The sequence below is a fragment of the Doryrhamphus excisus genome, chromosome 1 (genome assembly GCF_030265055.1).
Source record: "Doryrhamphus excisus isolate RoL2022-K1 chromosome 1, RoL_Dexc_1.0, whole genome shotgun sequence".
Classification (NCBI taxonomy): Eukaryota; Metazoa; Chordata; class Actinopteri; order Syngnathiformes; family Syngnathidae; genus Doryrhamphus; species Doryrhamphus excisus.
The window spans coordinates 29,978,587-29,996,502 of NC_080466.1; the positions used below are offsets into that span (position 1 = coordinate 29,978,587).

Below are 17,916 nucleotides of genomic sequence, written 5' to 3' on the forward strand. Positions count from 1 at the left end.
ATGGATTTCATCCGCGCTTGCGTTCTCTGCACCCTCGTTCTCCTCGGTTTCAGCCAAGCGTTCACGCACCAGGATATGAAGGACGCGCTTCTGCGCAAACTGGGTTTGGATGAGATCCCCAACATCCACAAGCGGGATTTGGAGAACTTGGTGGTCCCGGTTCACATCCGAAACAAGTACTTGTCTATGCTGAAGATGCACCACAGCAGGAGGCGTCGCTCTTTGCCGAGCCTGGCTGGTATTCTAAGAGGAATCCCCGGCAATGCTGGTAAGAAATTTGTCATTGTGCGTAATTTTACGCGCGACTATTACGCACGATTGGTGGTAACAAAAGTGGTGTTTCTGTAGATATTTCCGGCGAGTATGTGTACTCTGACACCACCCGGCATCGCATGGTGTTCGACATGGAGGCGATGATCCCCGACAACAGCGAAGTGACCATGGCCGAGCTCAAGCTCTATCAGCGGGCGTCACACAGCAAGCGACTCGCTGTGGAAAGGAAGAGCCACCGGCCGGTCAGCAACGCCCGGGTCAGCGTCTACTGGGTCGAGGAACTCCCCAACGGCTCCAACAGGACCTCGCTGGTGGACTCAAGGTGCGTTGTGACAACATCCGGTCTCTCACCTGCGGCTGGCCATAATGAAATGTCACATGGGATCTAATTAATAACGTTCACAGGTTGATCCCCATTCACGAGACGGGATGGAAGAGCTTTGATGTGACCCAGGCCGTGCACTATTGGTCCAAAGCTCAGCAGAAGACGCCAATGCACCTGGAGGTGTGGATCGAGGGCGAGAGACCTGGCAGCTACGCGGCAGAGGTGGCCAAGAGTGTCCACTTTACCACCCAGGAGCAGACGGACAACACCTTGGGAAAGCCGGAGCTCGTCCTTTACACACTCAACCTCGAAGAATACGGGTAAGGGAGCTTTTGATATACCGGATATTGGAGCGATGTGACAATTAACCCTACCTGCCACCTATAGGAGGGGGCGGGGCGCCATTTTAGTAGTTTTCTAATCGATTTAACACATAGTACGCATTTAAATGTATTTGACGGAAGTGTTACTACTATGGAAGCACGGGTAGCAACATATAAAGCAACATATAATTGTATAATCCCCGCCTAAAAGCTAAGGGCAGTGTCTTCATGACACTCGTCGACTAGCTAACCAGTTAGCTTACTTCGCCGATAATGAGTGAACAAATACGATAAAAACTAATTTTTTGGAGCGATGTGACAATTAACCATACCTGCCACCTATAGTAGCGGCGTCATTTTAGTATTTTTCAAATCAATTTAACACATAGTACGCATTTAAATGTATTTGGCGGAAGTGTTACTACTATAGGTAGCAACATAAAATTGTACAATCCCCGCCTAAACGCTAGAGGCAGTGTCTTCATGACACTCGTTGACTAGCTAACTAGTTAGCTTACCGATAATGAGTGAACAAATACATATAATAACACGATAAATACTAAATTATTGGAGAGATGTGACAATTAACCCTACCTGCCACCTATAGTAGGGGTGTCATTTTAGTAGTTTCCAAATCAATTTAACACATAGTACGCATTTAAATGTATTTGACGGAAGTGTTACTACTATAGAAGCACGGGTAGCAACATATAACTGTACAATCCCGCCTAAACGCTAGAGGCAGTGTCTTCATGACACTCGTTGACTAGCTAACTAGTTAGCTTACCGATAACGAGTGAACAAATACATATAATAACACGATAAATACTAAATTATTGGAGAGATGTGACAATTAACCCTACCTGCCACCTATAGTAGGGGTGTCATTTTAGTAGTTTTCAAATCAATTTAACACATAGTACGCATTTAAATGTATTTGACGGAAGTGTTACTACAATGGAAGCACAGGTAGCAACATATAATTGTACATTCACCGCCTAAACGCTAGGGGCAGTGTCTTCATGACACTCGTCGACTAGCTAGCCAGTTAGCTTACTCCGCCGATAATGAGTGAACAAATACATATAATAACACGATAAATACTAACTTATTCGAGCAGGAAATAATCTATGTATTACAAAAGTAAATTTTAGCGCATAGGTTAGATGGGAATATTGATAGGAAAATTGGAGAAGGTTAGCGAAACGACTTGTATAAAAAAACAGGAAGTAGATGACGGCTAACTGACCAATCACAATAGGCGATACTGCACTTTTTGTATAGCATCGATACCAAGTAAATTATATTGATACTTTTTTTTTTTACTTATTAGAGAAGAAAAATAATCTATGTATTACAAAAGTCACTTTTAGCGCATAGTTTCGATTGGAATATTGATAGGAAAATTCGAGAAGGTTAGCGAAACGACTTGTATAAAAACCAGGAAGTAATGGACGACTAACCGACTAATCACAATAGGCGATACTGCACTTTTTGTAACATCGATACCAAGTAAATTATATTGATACTTTTTTTTTTACTTCAAATGTGTCAGGATTTTTCCCTTAATTTGTTGGTGATTCTAAAATTTTATTAAATATAATTATGAGAATTAAAAAAAATATATTATTATAAACCACAATAAAACAAAAAAAATTAACATAATTTTGCTGTTAATTTGTTGCTTGTGATAGTAAATAATAAGCAATACGTAAATACAACAATGTAATAATAGCAACAAAATGATACAGGTGATTACGTGATACCCAATCAAGCAGCAGCCATCTAACCCGCCTTCTTCCTTTCCATCACAGCTCTCGCGGCGACTGCGAAGCCCACCAGAACAAAGACGCCTGTTGCAGGGAGCAGTACTACATCGACTTCCGCGCCCTGACGTGGACGCAGTACTGGATCATCGAGCCGGCCGGTTACCAGGCCTTCAGGTGCACCGGAGGCTGCAGGCAGCCCAAGCGGAACTACGGCTACGGCGAAAGGAGGTGCACGGTGTCGGAGAGCGCCCCGTTGCCCATCATGTACCTGGTGAAGAAGGGGGACTACACGGAGATCGAAGTGGCCGAGTTTCCCAATATGATCGTTGAGAGGTGCGCGTGCACCATGGACAATGTTTCCATCGTGTGAGGTTGTACACGTTATCATCTAAGACTACCTGAAAATAATGGACACACCCGTAAGAATATCTATTTTCATATATCTCACATCTTGTGAAAGCATCCTCCTGCTGGAAAATGTTGACTAAGTGGGGATGTACTGTATTACGACATTGTTTCAAGGTATATTTAATGGATTATAAACAAGTACTTCTTATTTAAACACACCACAACTCCTCTCCCAGCACTTTTTTAGATATATTTTCTACATTTTGATATGTTTTTTGTTTTTTTTTTGCATGAGTGCAAATTCTGTTTGACATGTTGTTGTACATAATATGAAGGAATTTATGTTTGAAAAAATAAACTATTTTGTTTCACTAAAATGTCTTTTTTTTAACAAGCACATACACTTGTGATGAACATTAACATGCATGATTTAGCACATACAGCTGCCTGCCTGCTTTGTTTACAGCAGGGGTCTCAAACTCAATTTACCGGGGGGGGGGGGCGGCACTGGAGATAGGGTCTGGGCGAGGCTGGGCCGCATCAGGTTTTCCAAAAAAAAAAAAAAAGGCATTTATTAAAAACAAAATTTTTTAAAAAACTTTGCTTTGGTTCCGATTTTCTACAAGAAAAGCTCTGATAAAACATTCCACTGTTTTCAAATATCTTTTTATTTTTCTACACAAAATAAGATGAAAAATAAACAAGCTACTTCCTGATGCTATAATTTGCCACGTAGTCTGCATTGAAATAAATGTAATATATTTTTCACTTATTTCACTAAAGTATTTTGCAAGCATGTGATAGTATAGCATATGAATATGCCTCTCAAAGGGTTTGAGTGTCTGTTGTTGTCTAGGTTGGGGGTGTGCAAAGTTCATTTAATAATATGCATAAGAAATATAATAGTTAAATAAAAAATCACCATGTATGCCATTGTAATGAATAAACAATGTTTATTACCATAAACCGCACTCAACTTAAAAAAAAGTAACCTGTAGCGCTGATCATTTCATAATACGAGGCCTTGATAAACTGCAACATAAAGCGATAAAAATAGAGCTATTTGACTTGTGTGGAAACAAGGTATTGCATTATCCTAATATATATGTTTATGTATATATATTAAAAAAACCGTCAACATTTAAACATAAGTGGATGACACAGCAGTTAAGCGGGTAAACTATAACATTCATCACCATACAGTAGGAGTTGATATTTACATGCTTTAAAATCCCTTAGAAGAAGGAAAATAATAAAGGTAGATACTGTATATAAAAAAAGGGGGGATTGAAGTGAACCATGTAGCCCTTTTTGGTTTGCTGGTGAAAAAAAAAATAAAATAAAATGCGCCAACAAATATCAAAGCAGGACATGTACAATGTTTTTTTGTTTTTTTAAAAAAGAGCCAAAGTGGAGTTTATTGCAAATCTATGAAGTTTGGGTTACATTTAACAAGGAACTCATCTGCAGCTAGAACTTGGACAGTGGACTCCATTGACAAAACAATATCACCTTCTAACAAACCTTTCACTTAGCGATTTTTTTTTTTCAGCTACGCAAAACAAATATGTACAATTCAGCATAACAAAGCCAAAGAAAAACCACATAAAACTGACCCCCCCCCCCCCGGAAACAAAGCGTACCAGGCAGGGCAAAGGTGTGTGTATATATATGTGTATGTGGTTCTTTAGGTTACAAACTTTTTTAAAAGCATGTGGTTTAAAAAGGAGTGAAAAGCAAAATTAAATGAAATATACAACATGAAGAAAAACAAATGCGTCCCAAGTGTCTTTTTTTTTTTAGATCTCCTCCCCAGGGAGTGGAATGTGGACCATGTTGCTCGTCAGTCATGCTTCCTGTTGAGATTCTTAAAAGTGGATTTTGTATGAAGAAAAAAAAAAAAAGACAGCGAAAAGGAGGCAAGGAAGGAGGATTGGTCCGTGGCTAGAGTGGTTTTCAGTGTGGCCAGCAGTCCCGTCAGAGAAAGTGTAGTGTTAGTTAGTAATATCCGGGCTGGTACTGTTGGCTCCATGGCTTCTGGTTCCAGAACTGCAGGAAGAAGAGAAATCCATGAAGGCGTTTTGTCTTAAATCAATAAATGAGGAGGAATGCCAAGTAACCGTTCAGGACAAATGAGTATCCAGTAGGGATCGACCGATATGTTTTTTTTTTTCCCGGGCCGATACCAATACCGATTTTTCCCCCCATCACTCTTAGCAGATGGCCGATTTTGCTTAGGGCGATATTTCTGGCCGATACTGCTTTTGCTCCCTCAATATAAATGAAAAAATGACAATGGTAACAAATATATAATACATATATATAATAATTAGGGTGTTTTGTCTTAATTCAATAAATGAAGAATGCCAAGTAACCGTTCAGGACAAATGGGTATCCAGTAGGGATTGACTGATTTTTTGGGCCGATACCGATTTCCCCCCCATTACCCTTAGCTGATGGCCGATTTTGCTAAGGCTGATATTTGTGGCCGATACTGCTTTTGCTCTTTCAGTAAAGAACGCAAATATCGGCCCGATATATTGGTCAATCCTTAGTATCCAGTGAATACACCCTCAAAACTTCCTTCAATGGACTACTAAAAAACTTCAAACTGTCCTTTAACTCACGAGTCATCTTCAGCATAGGAACTTGCCTAATCAGATTTAGAGTTGAAAAAAAGATAGTGATTTTAAAGAGATTTACAAGAAGCAAATGGTGCCGATTGAGTGGAAAGGTCCACAAATTGGTCCTATGGGGGAACCAACCTACTGAAATAAGGTTTATGTGCCGAGTATAAATGCAAAGTGACAGCAGATAGTTGAGGAAGTACCGACCCCTTGTTGCCAGCTCTGGTTGAAGGCTTGGGCTTTGTCCATGCCGTTCCTGTTGCCAAAATTGCCGCTGTTCCTGTTGCCAAAATTCCCATTCTTGTTGTTGTAGTTGCCACGGCCGCCGCCGCCTCTCTGCTGAAACTGCAAAAAAAAAAAAAAACGATGAAAAGATAATACGATGCATCCTGATGAAGATTTCCTCGAAAGATGAACCAACCTGGTTGTGATGTCCTCTATTGCCACCACGACTCATGCCGGCTCCACCCCTGCCGCCCATGTTCCCTCTGGCCATGTGACCGCCGCCTCTGTTCATGTGCCCGCCTCTGGGTCCCATGTTGCCCCTGATTGGTCCGCCTCTGGGGGATCCGCTGAGGCTGGGAATCGGACCGCCGCTACGGTTATAGTTACCGCGGTTGGGGAAGCCGCCTCTGAAGGCTGGGGGCGGCAGGAAGCCACGAGGGGGGCGGTTGAAGCCACCACGGGGGCCGGGTCCTGCGGGCGGACGACACGTCAAGCAAAGGCAATACATGGTACGTTCCGCCGGTGTATCACACGTGACTCCTACCTCCTCTGAAGTTGCCTCTGCTCTGGAAGCCTCCACGGTTTCCGCCTCTCTGAACGGGCCCGCTGCCGCGCCCAAATTGGTTCTTGCCTCCGCGGCCGCCACCGCCGCCGCCACCTCCACGGGCACCCCCGCCTCGTTTGGGTGTAGAACTTCCCTGGTTGGGCCTCTTCTCAGCAGGCAGGGCTGACTTGCTTTCCTCTTTGTACTGCTCCAGTACCTTGACTGCGTCATCTTTCTGCAGCTCGGCAAAGACCACCTCGTGGAAGCTCTCGCCCTCCTCAGGTAGACAATAAAACCCTGTGAGAGGAACGCCGTTAGCCGCACAAACATCTTCTGGATGGGTCCATCTGGGGGGGGGGGGGGGGGGGGGGGGGGGGGCTTATTTCACCTTTCATTTTTAGAAGAGCATTTTCAGGAACTTCCTTGCCGTCACTTTCAACTTTCTTTTGGACCCTCTCCTTATAGTCGTCGTCGGAAGGGACCACCACCACTGCTTTGCGCTGGAAGCCCGCAAACAAGCACATCTTCCTCTTCTGGCCGGGGGCAGACAGATTTGTCTGGGGAGATCATAACAGTTTTTTTTTTTTTTTAGAAATCCATTACAAATATCATATTAGTAGAAAAATATAACTTACATGATCCAAGATGTAATTTCTCTTCTTACGGGCGGCAATCTCAATGAACTTCCCCAAGAAAAGTGGCGCACGCTGAGAAATGGCTGTCAGCTTTGTGAATTCTTTTGATTGGCGGTTCAGGCTGCTGAGCTGTGTGACAGGATTACAGAAATCAGCATCAATAGTCCACAAATCCGTTTTCCCACAACCTGTATCGCCAGGATGTATTATTGTGTTGTATGAGGGACAACAGGTGGACACCTCCTGCCATTGTGGTCAACGTGCTGTTTAACAAGTATGCAGAGATATGACACCATCTACTAGTCTGACTTGACGAGCAGACGTTTATAGGCATTCATTGGTTCCAGATCCAACCCCAATAAATCAAATGTTATACTGCGGAAACACATTTTATGAGTCACAGCATTGAAAATCTGTTAATGGGCATCTAAATCCTTGGCATTAGAGCCCTGTAGACATGAACTAACACCCCTATGGTCAACCATTACACTCCGGTTATTCATAGTTTACTCCAGATTGCTCAACTATTATTATAGGAACTTGAATTGCCTTGAATTCATTTCTTCTGCTAATTCTTAGTGTTAACCACCACCTTTCACCTCATTTTAATGTCAACGCGCGCAAAGGGCGAGCAGACGTTTATAGGCATTAATTGGTTCCAGACCCAACCCCAATAAATCAAATCTTATGCTGTATGGTTACAGAGTCACAACATAGAAAAATATGTTAAATTGACAAAATATTTAGCATTAGAGCTCTGTAGGCATGAACTAACACCCCTATAGTCAACCATTATACGCCAGTTATTAATCGTTTACACCAGATTGCACAACTAGTATTACAGGAACTCAAGATGGCCAATAACTAACCAGTTTGCCTTGAATTTATGTCTTCTGCTAGTTCTTAGTGTTAACCACCACCTTTCACTTAATTTTAATGTCAATGTGTGCAAGGGCGAGCAGACGTTTATAGGCATTAATTGGTTCCAGACCCAACCCCAATAAATCAAATCTTGTACTTTGTTTACAGAGTCACAGCATAGAAAATCTGTTAATGATTGTAAAAATATTTAGCATTAGAGCCCTGTAGACATGAACTAACACCCCTATAATCAGAACCTACCATCATTTTTTCTGCGATCGTGTCACTGCCCAGGATGTAGTATTTGCCGGGATTCTCCTGGACGTGCTTCTTCACCCACGTAGTCTTGCCTGACCCTGGCAGGCCAACCATCACCAAGATCTACACAAGACAATTAAGAGAGAAAAGATAATATAAATGTACACTAATTGGACTGCACTGTACATCCTCATTATGCCCCCGCCCAGCCTACCTCACAGTCCGCCTTGGTCTGCGGCCCGAGTGGTCCACGCAAGCGGTCATCAACCGGAATCTGCTGCAGGAAATCGTATCCCGGGGACGGGGGGAAATACGGGGTCTCCATCTGTCCGAAGTTGAACTCCACGGCGCAGTTGTGGCACATGACGTGAGGGAACAGAGCCTGGCCGTTGAGCTCGTCTTTGCTCACGCGGAAGGCTTCTGCTGGCTCCCCGCCGTTCTTGCAGAAGGACAGAACCACTTCCTCCCCTTCAAAGTCCTACAGGAAGCCGACACGGCAGAATTCTTAGGTCACGGTTATCAAAAGACGTGTCCGTAAGCTCTTAACGTCACTTCCAAACTATGGTAATGGTTTTATTTCATTTGAACATGCATCAGATTACAATTGAATGCATCACATAATCAGTTCACAGTTCCACATGCCCAAAAGGAGTAGGAAGAAGCAAAGCTTATTAAATCCTACCCCTCCATCTGGTACGTTTACAATCAGTAACTGTTACATTTGTTCACTTCCTGCTTTCCTAATATCATTTTTTGTTTTTTATTTATTTTATTATTTTTTATTTTTTTAATGTAATTATTATTATTATTATTATTATTTTTTTTTTTACATTTTTTACTAGGTGATATGAGCATCCAATGACATAATGGGTACCATAGTAAGTGTCAATATAGTGATATATATAGCACATCATGACTGGTTCAAGACTCTTCATCCTTGTATTTAGCAAACAACTGCTTGTATTGGTTCTTGAATTGGCTCATCGTTGTGCATTGTTTGATTTCCTTACTCAATCCATTCCATAGTTTGATTCCACATACTGAAATGCTATGGCTAGCATAACGTAGTCCTAGCATAGAAGTGTTTCAAATGTACTTCTTCCCTGAGATCAAACTGAAAATGTACCATCACCTCAGAAATCAACCATTATCAAATACACAGCTGTACTGACAACACTAAATTGGGCATATGACTTACAGCAAGGCAGCAGATGACATCATTCTCATCAAAGGTTTCGCCAAAGTCCTCTGTCATGGAGTTTGTGGTCTTCTTTGCCTTCCCAGAGTATGCATAGGAATGAATGCTTTCACCTATATAGTGACGATAGAACATGGAACTGTTAGTCAACAAGGTGCAACATACATGACATTTAACACACTATTTACCAGTATGAAGAAACCCACCGAGCAGCAGTGATGCCGCAGAGAGAGACCAGCCAACCTGTACATCGTGGATTTCCATGTTCTTGCTGGAAATGTGCTTCACTGGAATCTTTTCTGTGATCTGTACAGCAAATCATGTGGCTATTGATTACAGTTTCGACATATTATGGAGTGCAATTTGAGAACGGCTGCAAGTAGGCACGGGTTTCATTGTATGATATGTATTGGTCACAGTTTGATGATAATTATGTGTCATTTTGTTCAGTGCTGAGTAAATACAAAATTATGGTTTTCAAACTGTGGTATACCTTCAAACCTGTAACTGTCCCAGGCCTGGTTGCAAGATCAAACATAAACATGTCCTTTATATAAAGTTTCCGTACCTTCATTTCAAAGCAGGCTTTGCCTTTGTTCACTCCATATGTGGCCTTGCCGCCGGACCAGAGGTAAGCAAAACTCTCCATTGTGAGTGATGAGGCACTGTAGCGGTCTCGTGACACTTTAAAGTGCAGGTCACAGTTGTCTAGAAATGCAACACACACATTTACATTGATATTGGCATCCCAGCATATACGTAATACAACCAAGTAGTTACCTTAAGACCACAGTGCACCGTTCTACTCGGCGCACACCCACCACGATATCAAGCTAATTTTTTTATTTCTTTTCTAATTAGTGCCAGATTGCAACAAAATAAACATTTTAATGGGATCTATTATGCTATTTTTCAGCCATTTGTATTGAGTTGTGGACTCCTATAGAGCAGCTGCACATAAACCGCACACAAAGCTTTCTAGATCTTCCAGATTCTGCAACTATCAACTCTATCGTCACTTCTTTAACAGCACCTATTTGATGGTAGCTGAGAAGAACGATACATGCTTTCAAGTCAGAGTCCCCAAAAGAGTATCTAAGTGTAAACGGTTACTGGCTAAATGTGGCGACAAAGTTGCCAAATTAGAAACGCTGATCCCTCCTGCTGTCTTATCCTCTGGCAGACCAGGTACGTTCTGTGTTTGAGTGAGGGAGAACAGGCACCACAATCTATTTGCGGCATTCATTAGGACAGTGAATGTATGAGGAAACACGGCAACAGTTAGAAAATTGTGATACAACTATTTATCATTACTTCCTGATTGTATTATGTTCTACTCACTAACAATAGTCATCTAATACGGTACTTTTGAAACCCAAAAACACAAAGGTGAGAATAAAAGTCAATGTGTGGACATTTATCACATTAGATGTGACTCACAGTTGTCCAGGCAGACTTTAGTATCATCAAACTCTTCATCTTCTTCCTCCAAAGGTGGCACGGGAGACTTAAATGATGCCCTGGAGAAAAGAAAGACCGTATAACAGTCAATTAGATGAAGGTCGTTTGAGCTGGAGGGGTGCCACTTGCTGGAAAGAAGTGGGGGAAAACTGAACACTAGAAATTTTTAACATTTAATGAGCCTCCAAGTGCATGTTGTGGCCTCTGGGATACACTTACCTTGCAGCATCCAGTGAAATCTACATGTAAGGAGATAAAGAAAACAGCTCCTCTGCAAGCCTTAAATGTAACTTTATATAGCGTCATTGTGTTTTAATCTTACTCAACACAATTAATTCTTTTTGTGCTGCATTCTTGAACACGTGACTTGACAAAATGTAGTACAAGTTGTCACAGTAATTGAATATGAATAAGAATGTGGAGAAATGCAGGCTACAGTAACTTACCCAATCTGTAGCACAAGATCAGGCCCCTAAATCACAGGAGGGTTTAAAAGAACCTTGTCCGTTTGGAATTATTTTCCTTAGTAGGATGAGGCATCCCTGGGTAAAACCAGTATGAAGAGTATGTAGTGGGGAAATGTGTGGGGGGGGGGGCTCTGGAAAACTGTTTCAGCTCAGTATTATTATTATTATAATACACAGCCAGTGGGTCAAATATACTTGGTGTCACTCATAAGGGTTAATGCTAAAATGCCTGATGTAATCACTACGGTACTATAATAAACACAGTAGGAAGTTGTGCCTGCTTCTATGAAGTACATAAACTAAGTTTGAACATTTAACGCAATGAGAACACTACTCACAGGCGCACCATGCATGACATCACCAGCACAGGGGGGAAATGGAGAAGAAAAAAAAAATTTAACACACCTTGCACACTCGCACCATGACATCTCTCGCTCTCTCACACACACACACACACACGATACTCGACAGAAACATCATCTTGACATCATACAAAAGAGTGGGGGAGGTGATCATTGCGAGGCAAACGATGGACGGTCAAGAGCGATATCCTCGGTGGTTGTTGTTGTTTTTTTAAAGACATTTTTGCAGCGTCCTTGTGTGCTACCCTGCAGCAGTTGGACCCCTCCTCCCGCCATTCTCAGCTATGAACCCCCAAGCCCCGCCCCCTCCATTTTCAATGAACATCTGCTAGATCCCTCTGGGTTCTTTTGAGGGCAGCCTTGAATCACCTTGAGGACACAACTGGCTTACCAAAACGTTAAGTGTCATGAGGAACAGATGCACTTCTGCTACAGAATTGCAGTTGAAAACAATATGAATGGGCACTGTAACAAGATAAATGGTAAGGTTCTTTGAGCAGTCAGGGATAACCCCCAAAAACATGACAAAAGTGGTTATTTATGCAAAGGATTGTCCTTTAGCAAGGTATATGTGCATTGGCGCTTAAAGCCAATACATGGATGGCACTTCAGGGATGCTGAAGGCCATTTTGCTCTGTCCCATCCTTACCAGCTGTATTTGTTCTCTTCAATAAATTCAAAGTAGCCCCTTCCATGTTCCTCCCGGCGTCTCTTAACACCCTTCTTATTCTTCTGATCAGCATTCGTGTCTTTGTCCGCATCCCCTTTGAAAATAGAACAAAGATATAGAATGAGGTGCTCCTTTTGAGAGAGAGGTCGGACTGGCAGTGGGGGGTTTTCTGTCCCACAAAGCCCGTTATAGATCAGTTTACAGAGAGTCGACCATCATTTAGCTAAAGAAGTGGAAACACCTCATCATAGTTACACAGTGCAAATAAATAAGACAACTGCAATGACCAGGGAGTAATTACAATGCAAGCTGGTCCACATTTACATTTATAAACAGTGGCCACAAGGGCTGGGGAAACATGTTTTGAGCTTTGAATGAGAACACTAACCCTATAAAAGGGGTTAAATATTAGTGTGGGGTGTGTTCACTGTACTAGATAGTATAAGGCTAATGCACCATGCAGGCTTCACTGACAACCCGTTCCCAATATATGTAGACTCAAAATGGCGGACGAAGGCTTACAATTTGAGGTTTATTGGAGTCGAGTGACTAAACGATTATTACTATTCTACGCCGATTCATGTCGCCTAAATAAGCAATTTCGGGTTATTTTAATCATTTATGTTTATTATTTTATATATCGGGACCATTGATTTTCGCGGACGATGTTGGCCTAAAAAATATGTATACCAATGCAGAGCGACTAGCGATAAAACGACAAAAGATATTCGTTGAAAATGTAACATAAAATGGCGGAAAACACCGCGCTAACCAACCGGCAAACGGGCTCCCCAAGACTGTCCCAGACAAAGAAAATGACGCTACCCTGCGAGCGAGGTACCTAACATTCACCACCAATTCTCGTCTGTTAACGACTAAAGTACGAGCTTTTTCTATCACCAATGGTAATTGGCCAACGATATAAAATATCAACAATATTAAGTTGAGCTCGGAGGTAAACGTAAACTTTGCTTTGATGTGCTATCGTACGTGAAGCTAATGCTAACCTATCGGAGGTCACGCCGCCGTTTTCAACATGGCCGCGGTGTCGTGAGGCGTTCATTTCTATTCCAACACAATTTCAACACCAGTTCAAGCGACTCACCTTCAGTGGACTGCTCCTCCGGCTCACCGTCGTCAGCGTCTATTTTCTCCATGTCGTCGACATCGGCTTTGAGCATGGGGTCCATTTCGTCGTCGTCCTCCCCGTCGCCCATCTCCTCATCTTCAGCAACGACGTCGTCGCTCCCGCCGCCGCCGCCACCGTTTTGTTCCCCCTCGCCTTCCACGTCGTTCGCCTCCATGCTTTCTTCCACCGGGCCCTCACCCTCGCCTTCTTCCTCTTCCCCCATGCATTCTTGGTCGGCGGCCTGCTCGAAGCCTTCATCCTCCGCAGCCTCCTGTTCGAGCGAGTCACTGGCGGCCGCGGCCTCCTCGTCCAAGGCGGCCTGCAGGCGGTCCATCAGGTCGGCCTTCAACCCCTTGTCGGAGAGATTACGCTTTTTCAGTTCGTCCTTCAGCTCGTTGACTTTCAGCTTTTTCACGTTGATGGAACTCATCGTGTTTTTTTTTTTATGAAGAAATGTGTGAAATGAAGAAATAAATAACTGAACGGCCTTTGTTCTGCTGATATGGCTGGAAACTGCGCCAAATGGTACGGCTTGACGATCAAGTAGTGGGGGGAGGGCGTTGACGTCACTACCGTAATGACGGTGGAACTGCGCAGCTTGATTTTGCTGCCACCTTGAGACAACACCAGAGAACATTAAAAAACAATAACATTGGATTGATAGATGGGGAAAACTTAAATTCTTTAGGTACATTTACACTTTAAAATGTACTTTATTAGACGCAATAATGGAACGTATACAAATTAAAAATACATTGGTTGGACTTGGACATAGATGGATTTCTGTGTTTGAATTGTTTGTACGTTGCCGCAGTTCTTAAATTCAAATACATATTAATTCATCAACTTTACTTAATGTTGTCTTACCGAATATCAGATTCTTTCTATTTTTAATGTATATTTTGACACGATATTTGCACCCAAATTGGAGAACCAGTGTCCCACAATACAGCCGGTCATGATGATGCTGCAGCTTCAGCGTCTGAAGACTTTGGCGCCCCCTTGAGGATGTCCTGCAAAGTGAAAGTGTAAAATGATGAGCGTTTCACCCGGCGCTCATTCCGTCCTCAAACATTGTCATTCAGCCACCTCTGACAGTGTCTCCTCACTCTTTTGCTCCATCTTCTTCATCTCAACCCGCCATGGGATGGATATTTCTTCTTTTTATCAACAGAGCTTTGGCAAAATCACACCAAAGTGCAACCACCCTTTGTTCGGATGTCTTTTTAAATATTAACAAGTTGTCATGTCATCTCTGACAGGAGGAGGTGAAACATTTACAACCTCGGTCAGGGGAAAACGTTTGGTAAGTCATGTTTATTGTTTAAAATATGTTTTTATTCACTTTAAATAACATGGTGCATAATTTAAAGGGATACGATTGTTTCACTGTTTGATTAAAAAAAAACATTTGGGTGTGGTTGCAACGTCCATTGATGCGTTTTCCACCACACGAGTCTTTCTAATGACTCTTTTATTATCAGGAACATCACTGTGAATTCTCAAGAGTTTGTTCAACTATTAAAGACAATCCGAAAGAGCGCCCCACGCCCGAGGGTGCAGGGGGGTTCAGGAGCATGTATCACCAAAGAGGAGACGCCGTCCCGTCCTACAAGTCTCTCCCTGGTTCCGTGGGAGAACGCATCATGTCCTTGGGTGAAACTCTCCACAGAAACACGAATCCTGGACTCGGAAGGTCTGAGAGGAAAGATGCATGTTGTGAAAGATGCTCAGCTACTCTTGTGGCTCTGAAGAAACAAGCTCTCAGCCTGTCTGTGCATCATCACTTCTCCTGCAAGGTTTGTCTTCATGGGATTCACATGTTGGTGACCTAATGATTGATAATGTTCGATAGCCCATTTTAGATGTTTCAGCATGTTGTTGTGGTGTATTTGTGGTGTATGTTTATGGAAGTATTAAGTATTCTACACAGTTCCCTGGCAATTTCACATTGGGGCAGTTCTCCAGTACATCCAGCAGATGGAGCAGTGTAGAAAAACACTATAAATACACTTCAATTGTAAATCAAAGTGTATATAATAATAATATTATTCTGATTATGATATGATTCTGATTATGATATGATTATGATATGATTATGATATGACGATTATGATTATGATAATGATTATCATTATTATTAATAATATAATAATATATTATATCAAATAATAATATAAATAATAATAATAATAATAAAACACTGTAAATACACTTCAATTGCAAATCAAAGTGTATATAATAATAATATTATTATGATTATGATATGATTATGATTCTAATTATGATATGATTATGATATGATTATGATGATGATGATTATCATTATTATTAATAATATAATAATATATTATATTATATATAATAATGATAATAATAATAATAATAATAAAACACTATAAATACACTTCAACTGCAAATGAAAGTTATATAATAATAATAATATTATTATAATAATAATTATTATTAATAATAATAATAATAATAATAAAAACACTATAAATACACTTCAATTGCAAATGAAAGTGTATATAATAATAATAATAACAATATTATTATTATTAATAAAAAATAATCTGTAAGTCTGTAAGTAAGTAAGTAAGTAAGTAAGTAAGTAAGTAATAATAATAATAATAATAATAATAATAAATTGTCATTTTTTCACAGATAGGTTTGTTGATGAAAATGAAAGTGAAAGTGAAAGTGGAAATTCACCCGATTACAACACTTGAACACAAAGCAACAGTATGTTAGTATTAGGGGAAAAATACACTTACACACTAATATACGTGCAAAATAATATTATTTTTACTAGTTTATCACCCGCAAGGCATGCTGGTGGGAAGCCCTTCCCCAACAGGGTGTTACCCAGCATGCCTTAGTACAGCGGTAGGCAAACATTTTGACTCGTGGGCCGCATTGAGTTAACAAACTTTTCTTCATGTCCCGTTATGATGATGATGATGATGATGATGATGATTATTATTATTAATAATAATAATCAGTCTGTGTGGGATATTTCCAATAATCGGATCCGTTGTGTTTACATGTACTTGAGAAATTATTGAAATGAGCACCCATGAGTCAGTTAGACTTCAAGTCTTCATCACATACCCGTGAGTCATTTTCAACTCGAGCCTTCATCGAGTAGTTGTGAGTCGGTGAATCTGGAGTTTTTGCTGAGCGCCGATGAGTCAGTTAGACTCAAGTCTTCATCAAACGCCCCTGAGTCAGTGAAACTCGAGTCTTCATTGAGTACTCGTCATTTAAACTGGAGTAGTCATCGAGTAGACGTGAGTCGGTGAATCTTGGGTTTTTGGTGATCACCCGTGAGTCAGTGAAAGTTTAAGACTTTGTGGCGTACCTCTGAGTCGGTGAAACTCAAGTCCTTGACGAGCATCCATGAGTCAGTGAGACTCGAGTCTTCGTCAAAGTACTTGTGTGTTATTTAAACACAAGTCAAATCGAGTAGTTGTGAGTCAGTGAATGCTGAATCTTTGTCGAACGCCCATGCGTCCGTGAAACTCAAATCTTCTTCCGGTACCCGTGAGTCAGTGATACTCTAGTCTTTGTCAAGCACTCGTGAGTCAGTGAACTTTCGAGTCTTCATCATCTATTATGAGTCAGTGAATCTCGAGTCTGTTGGTGCATTTAATGACATTTTAGTAATTTTTAGTAATTTTTGAAATGACGTTTCAGTATTTGAAATATGATTTTTCATTGGTTACGGCAGCAAAAGCCCAGCGTCCCACATCCTCCGCTCCCACCGCCAACATCCATCAGCCGCACTCGACAAAGTAAGCCATCGGCAATATCTCTCAGCAAGTGGCTGCAAACGATGCATGAATATTTCATCTCTACATCTTTGTGTCATGTCCACCATGACAGACTATTTGTTGTTGTCTTCCTTCGTGGGACGCAGTGCAGCTTGCCGCCATGTTTTTTAGACGGAAAACCGTATATGCTTCAGAGACGTTGTTCTGTGGTCAAGGGCGATAACCGGATAAGACGCTTTGCTTTTTGGAAAGCTTTATCGATCTGGACATCATTTCTTAATAGCGTCTGTGGAGTGCTCCGTCATCTTTTTATAGGGCCTGTAATCTGGATAAAACATCTTCACAAGCTTAGAGGAACTCTTTGCATTCCCGAGCTAGCATTTAGCATCTGAAGATTAAAGCTATAGCCTTCACACATAATTCAATTTCTATATACACTATACCAGGGGTCTCAAACACACGACCCTTGTGAGGATAAGAGGGAGAAAATGAATTAATTTTAGAGCCCTCTAGACATGAAGTAACACCCCTATAGTGAACTTTATACTCATATTACCCAATATAGTAGACATAATAAGAGAAAATAAGATGTTTTTACGCTGCATGGCGGACGAGTGATTAGCGCGAGGGCCTCACAGCTAAGAGACCAAGAGTTCAATTCCACC

General features: G+C 41.4%; 3 protein-coding genes across 5 annotated transcripts in view; 2 read left to right on the forward strand and 1 right to left on the reverse strand.

Annotated features, from left to right (window-relative positions):
* lft1 (lefty1) lies at positions 1-3,366 on the forward strand. Its single transcript, XM_058074634.1, has 4 exons — positions 1-268; positions 349-595; positions 679-918; positions 2,736-3,366. The coding sequence occupies exons 1-4, from the start codon at positions 1-3 to the stop codon at positions 3,058-3,060; spliced, it is 1,080 nt and encodes a 359-aa protein (XP_057930617.1). The 3' UTR covers positions 3,061-3,366.
* A 1,560-nt stretch (positions 3,367-4,926) lies between these two features.
* hnrnpub (heterogeneous nuclear ribonucleoprotein Ub) lies at positions 4,927-14,034 on the reverse strand. The gene is made up of 14 exons (XM_058074602.1): positions 13,452-14,034; positions 12,326-12,440; positions 10,827-10,906; positions 9,955-10,094; positions 9,593-9,692; positions 9,387-9,499; positions 8,403-8,666; positions 8,192-8,311; positions 7,070-7,198; positions 6,823-6,991; positions 6,435-6,731; positions 6,087-6,361; positions 5,873-6,010; positions 4,927-5,087 (listed from the first exon to the last, which is right to left on the reverse strand). Exons 1-14 carry the CDS (start codon positions 13,903-13,905, stop codon positions 5,037-5,039), a joined length of 2,445 nt encoding a protein of 814 aa, XP_057930585.1. The 5' UTR covers positions 13,906-14,034; the 3' UTR covers positions 4,927-5,036.
* A 333-nt stretch (positions 14,035-14,367) lies between these two features.
* Positions 14,368-17,916, forward strand: part of kif26bb (kinesin family member 26Bb) — a 32,561-nt gene continuing 29,012 nt past the window's right edge. For 2 of the 3 annotated variants that reach the window (XM_058091713.1, XM_058091714.1), the window contains exons 1-2: positions 14,368-14,781; positions 14,960-15,274. In XM_058091713.1, coding sequence (XP_057947696.1) covers positions 14,722-14,781; positions 14,960-15,274 — 375 coding nt within the window. In that variant the 5' untranslated portion in view covers positions 14,368-14,721. The remainder of the gene's footprint in view (positions 14,782-14,959; positions 15,275-17,916) is intronic. The other variant, XM_058091715.1, reaches the window with a different exon arrangement.

Excerpts from the sequence above, each read along its gene's own strand:
- lft1 (XM_058074634.1), top strand. The coding sequence starts at position 1 with ATGGATTTCATCCGCGCTTGCGTTCTCTGCACCCTCGTTCTCCTCGGT. Across the intron at positions 596-678 it reads ACCTCGCTGGTGGACTCAAG|GTTGATCCCCATTCACGAGA; the intron begins GTGCGTTGTGAC and ends TAACGTTCACAG. Across the intron at positions 919-2,735 it reads CTCAACCTCGAAGAATACGG|CTCTCGCGGCGACTGCGAAG; the intron begins GTAAGGGAGCTT and ends TTTCCATCACAG.
- hnrnpub (XM_058074602.1), bottom strand. The coding sequence starts at position 13,905 with ATGAGTTCCATCAACGTGAAAAAGCTGAAAGTCAACGAGCTGAAGGAC. Across the intron at positions 10,095-10,826 it reads TAAAGTCTGCCTGGACAACT|ACAACTGTGACCTGCACTTT; the intron begins GTGAGTCACATC and ends TTGCATTTCTAG. Across the intron at positions 8,312-8,402 it reads AGACCAAGGCGGACTGTGAG|ATCTTGGTGATGGTTGGCCT; the intron begins GTAGGCTGGGCG and ends TGTCTTGTGTAG.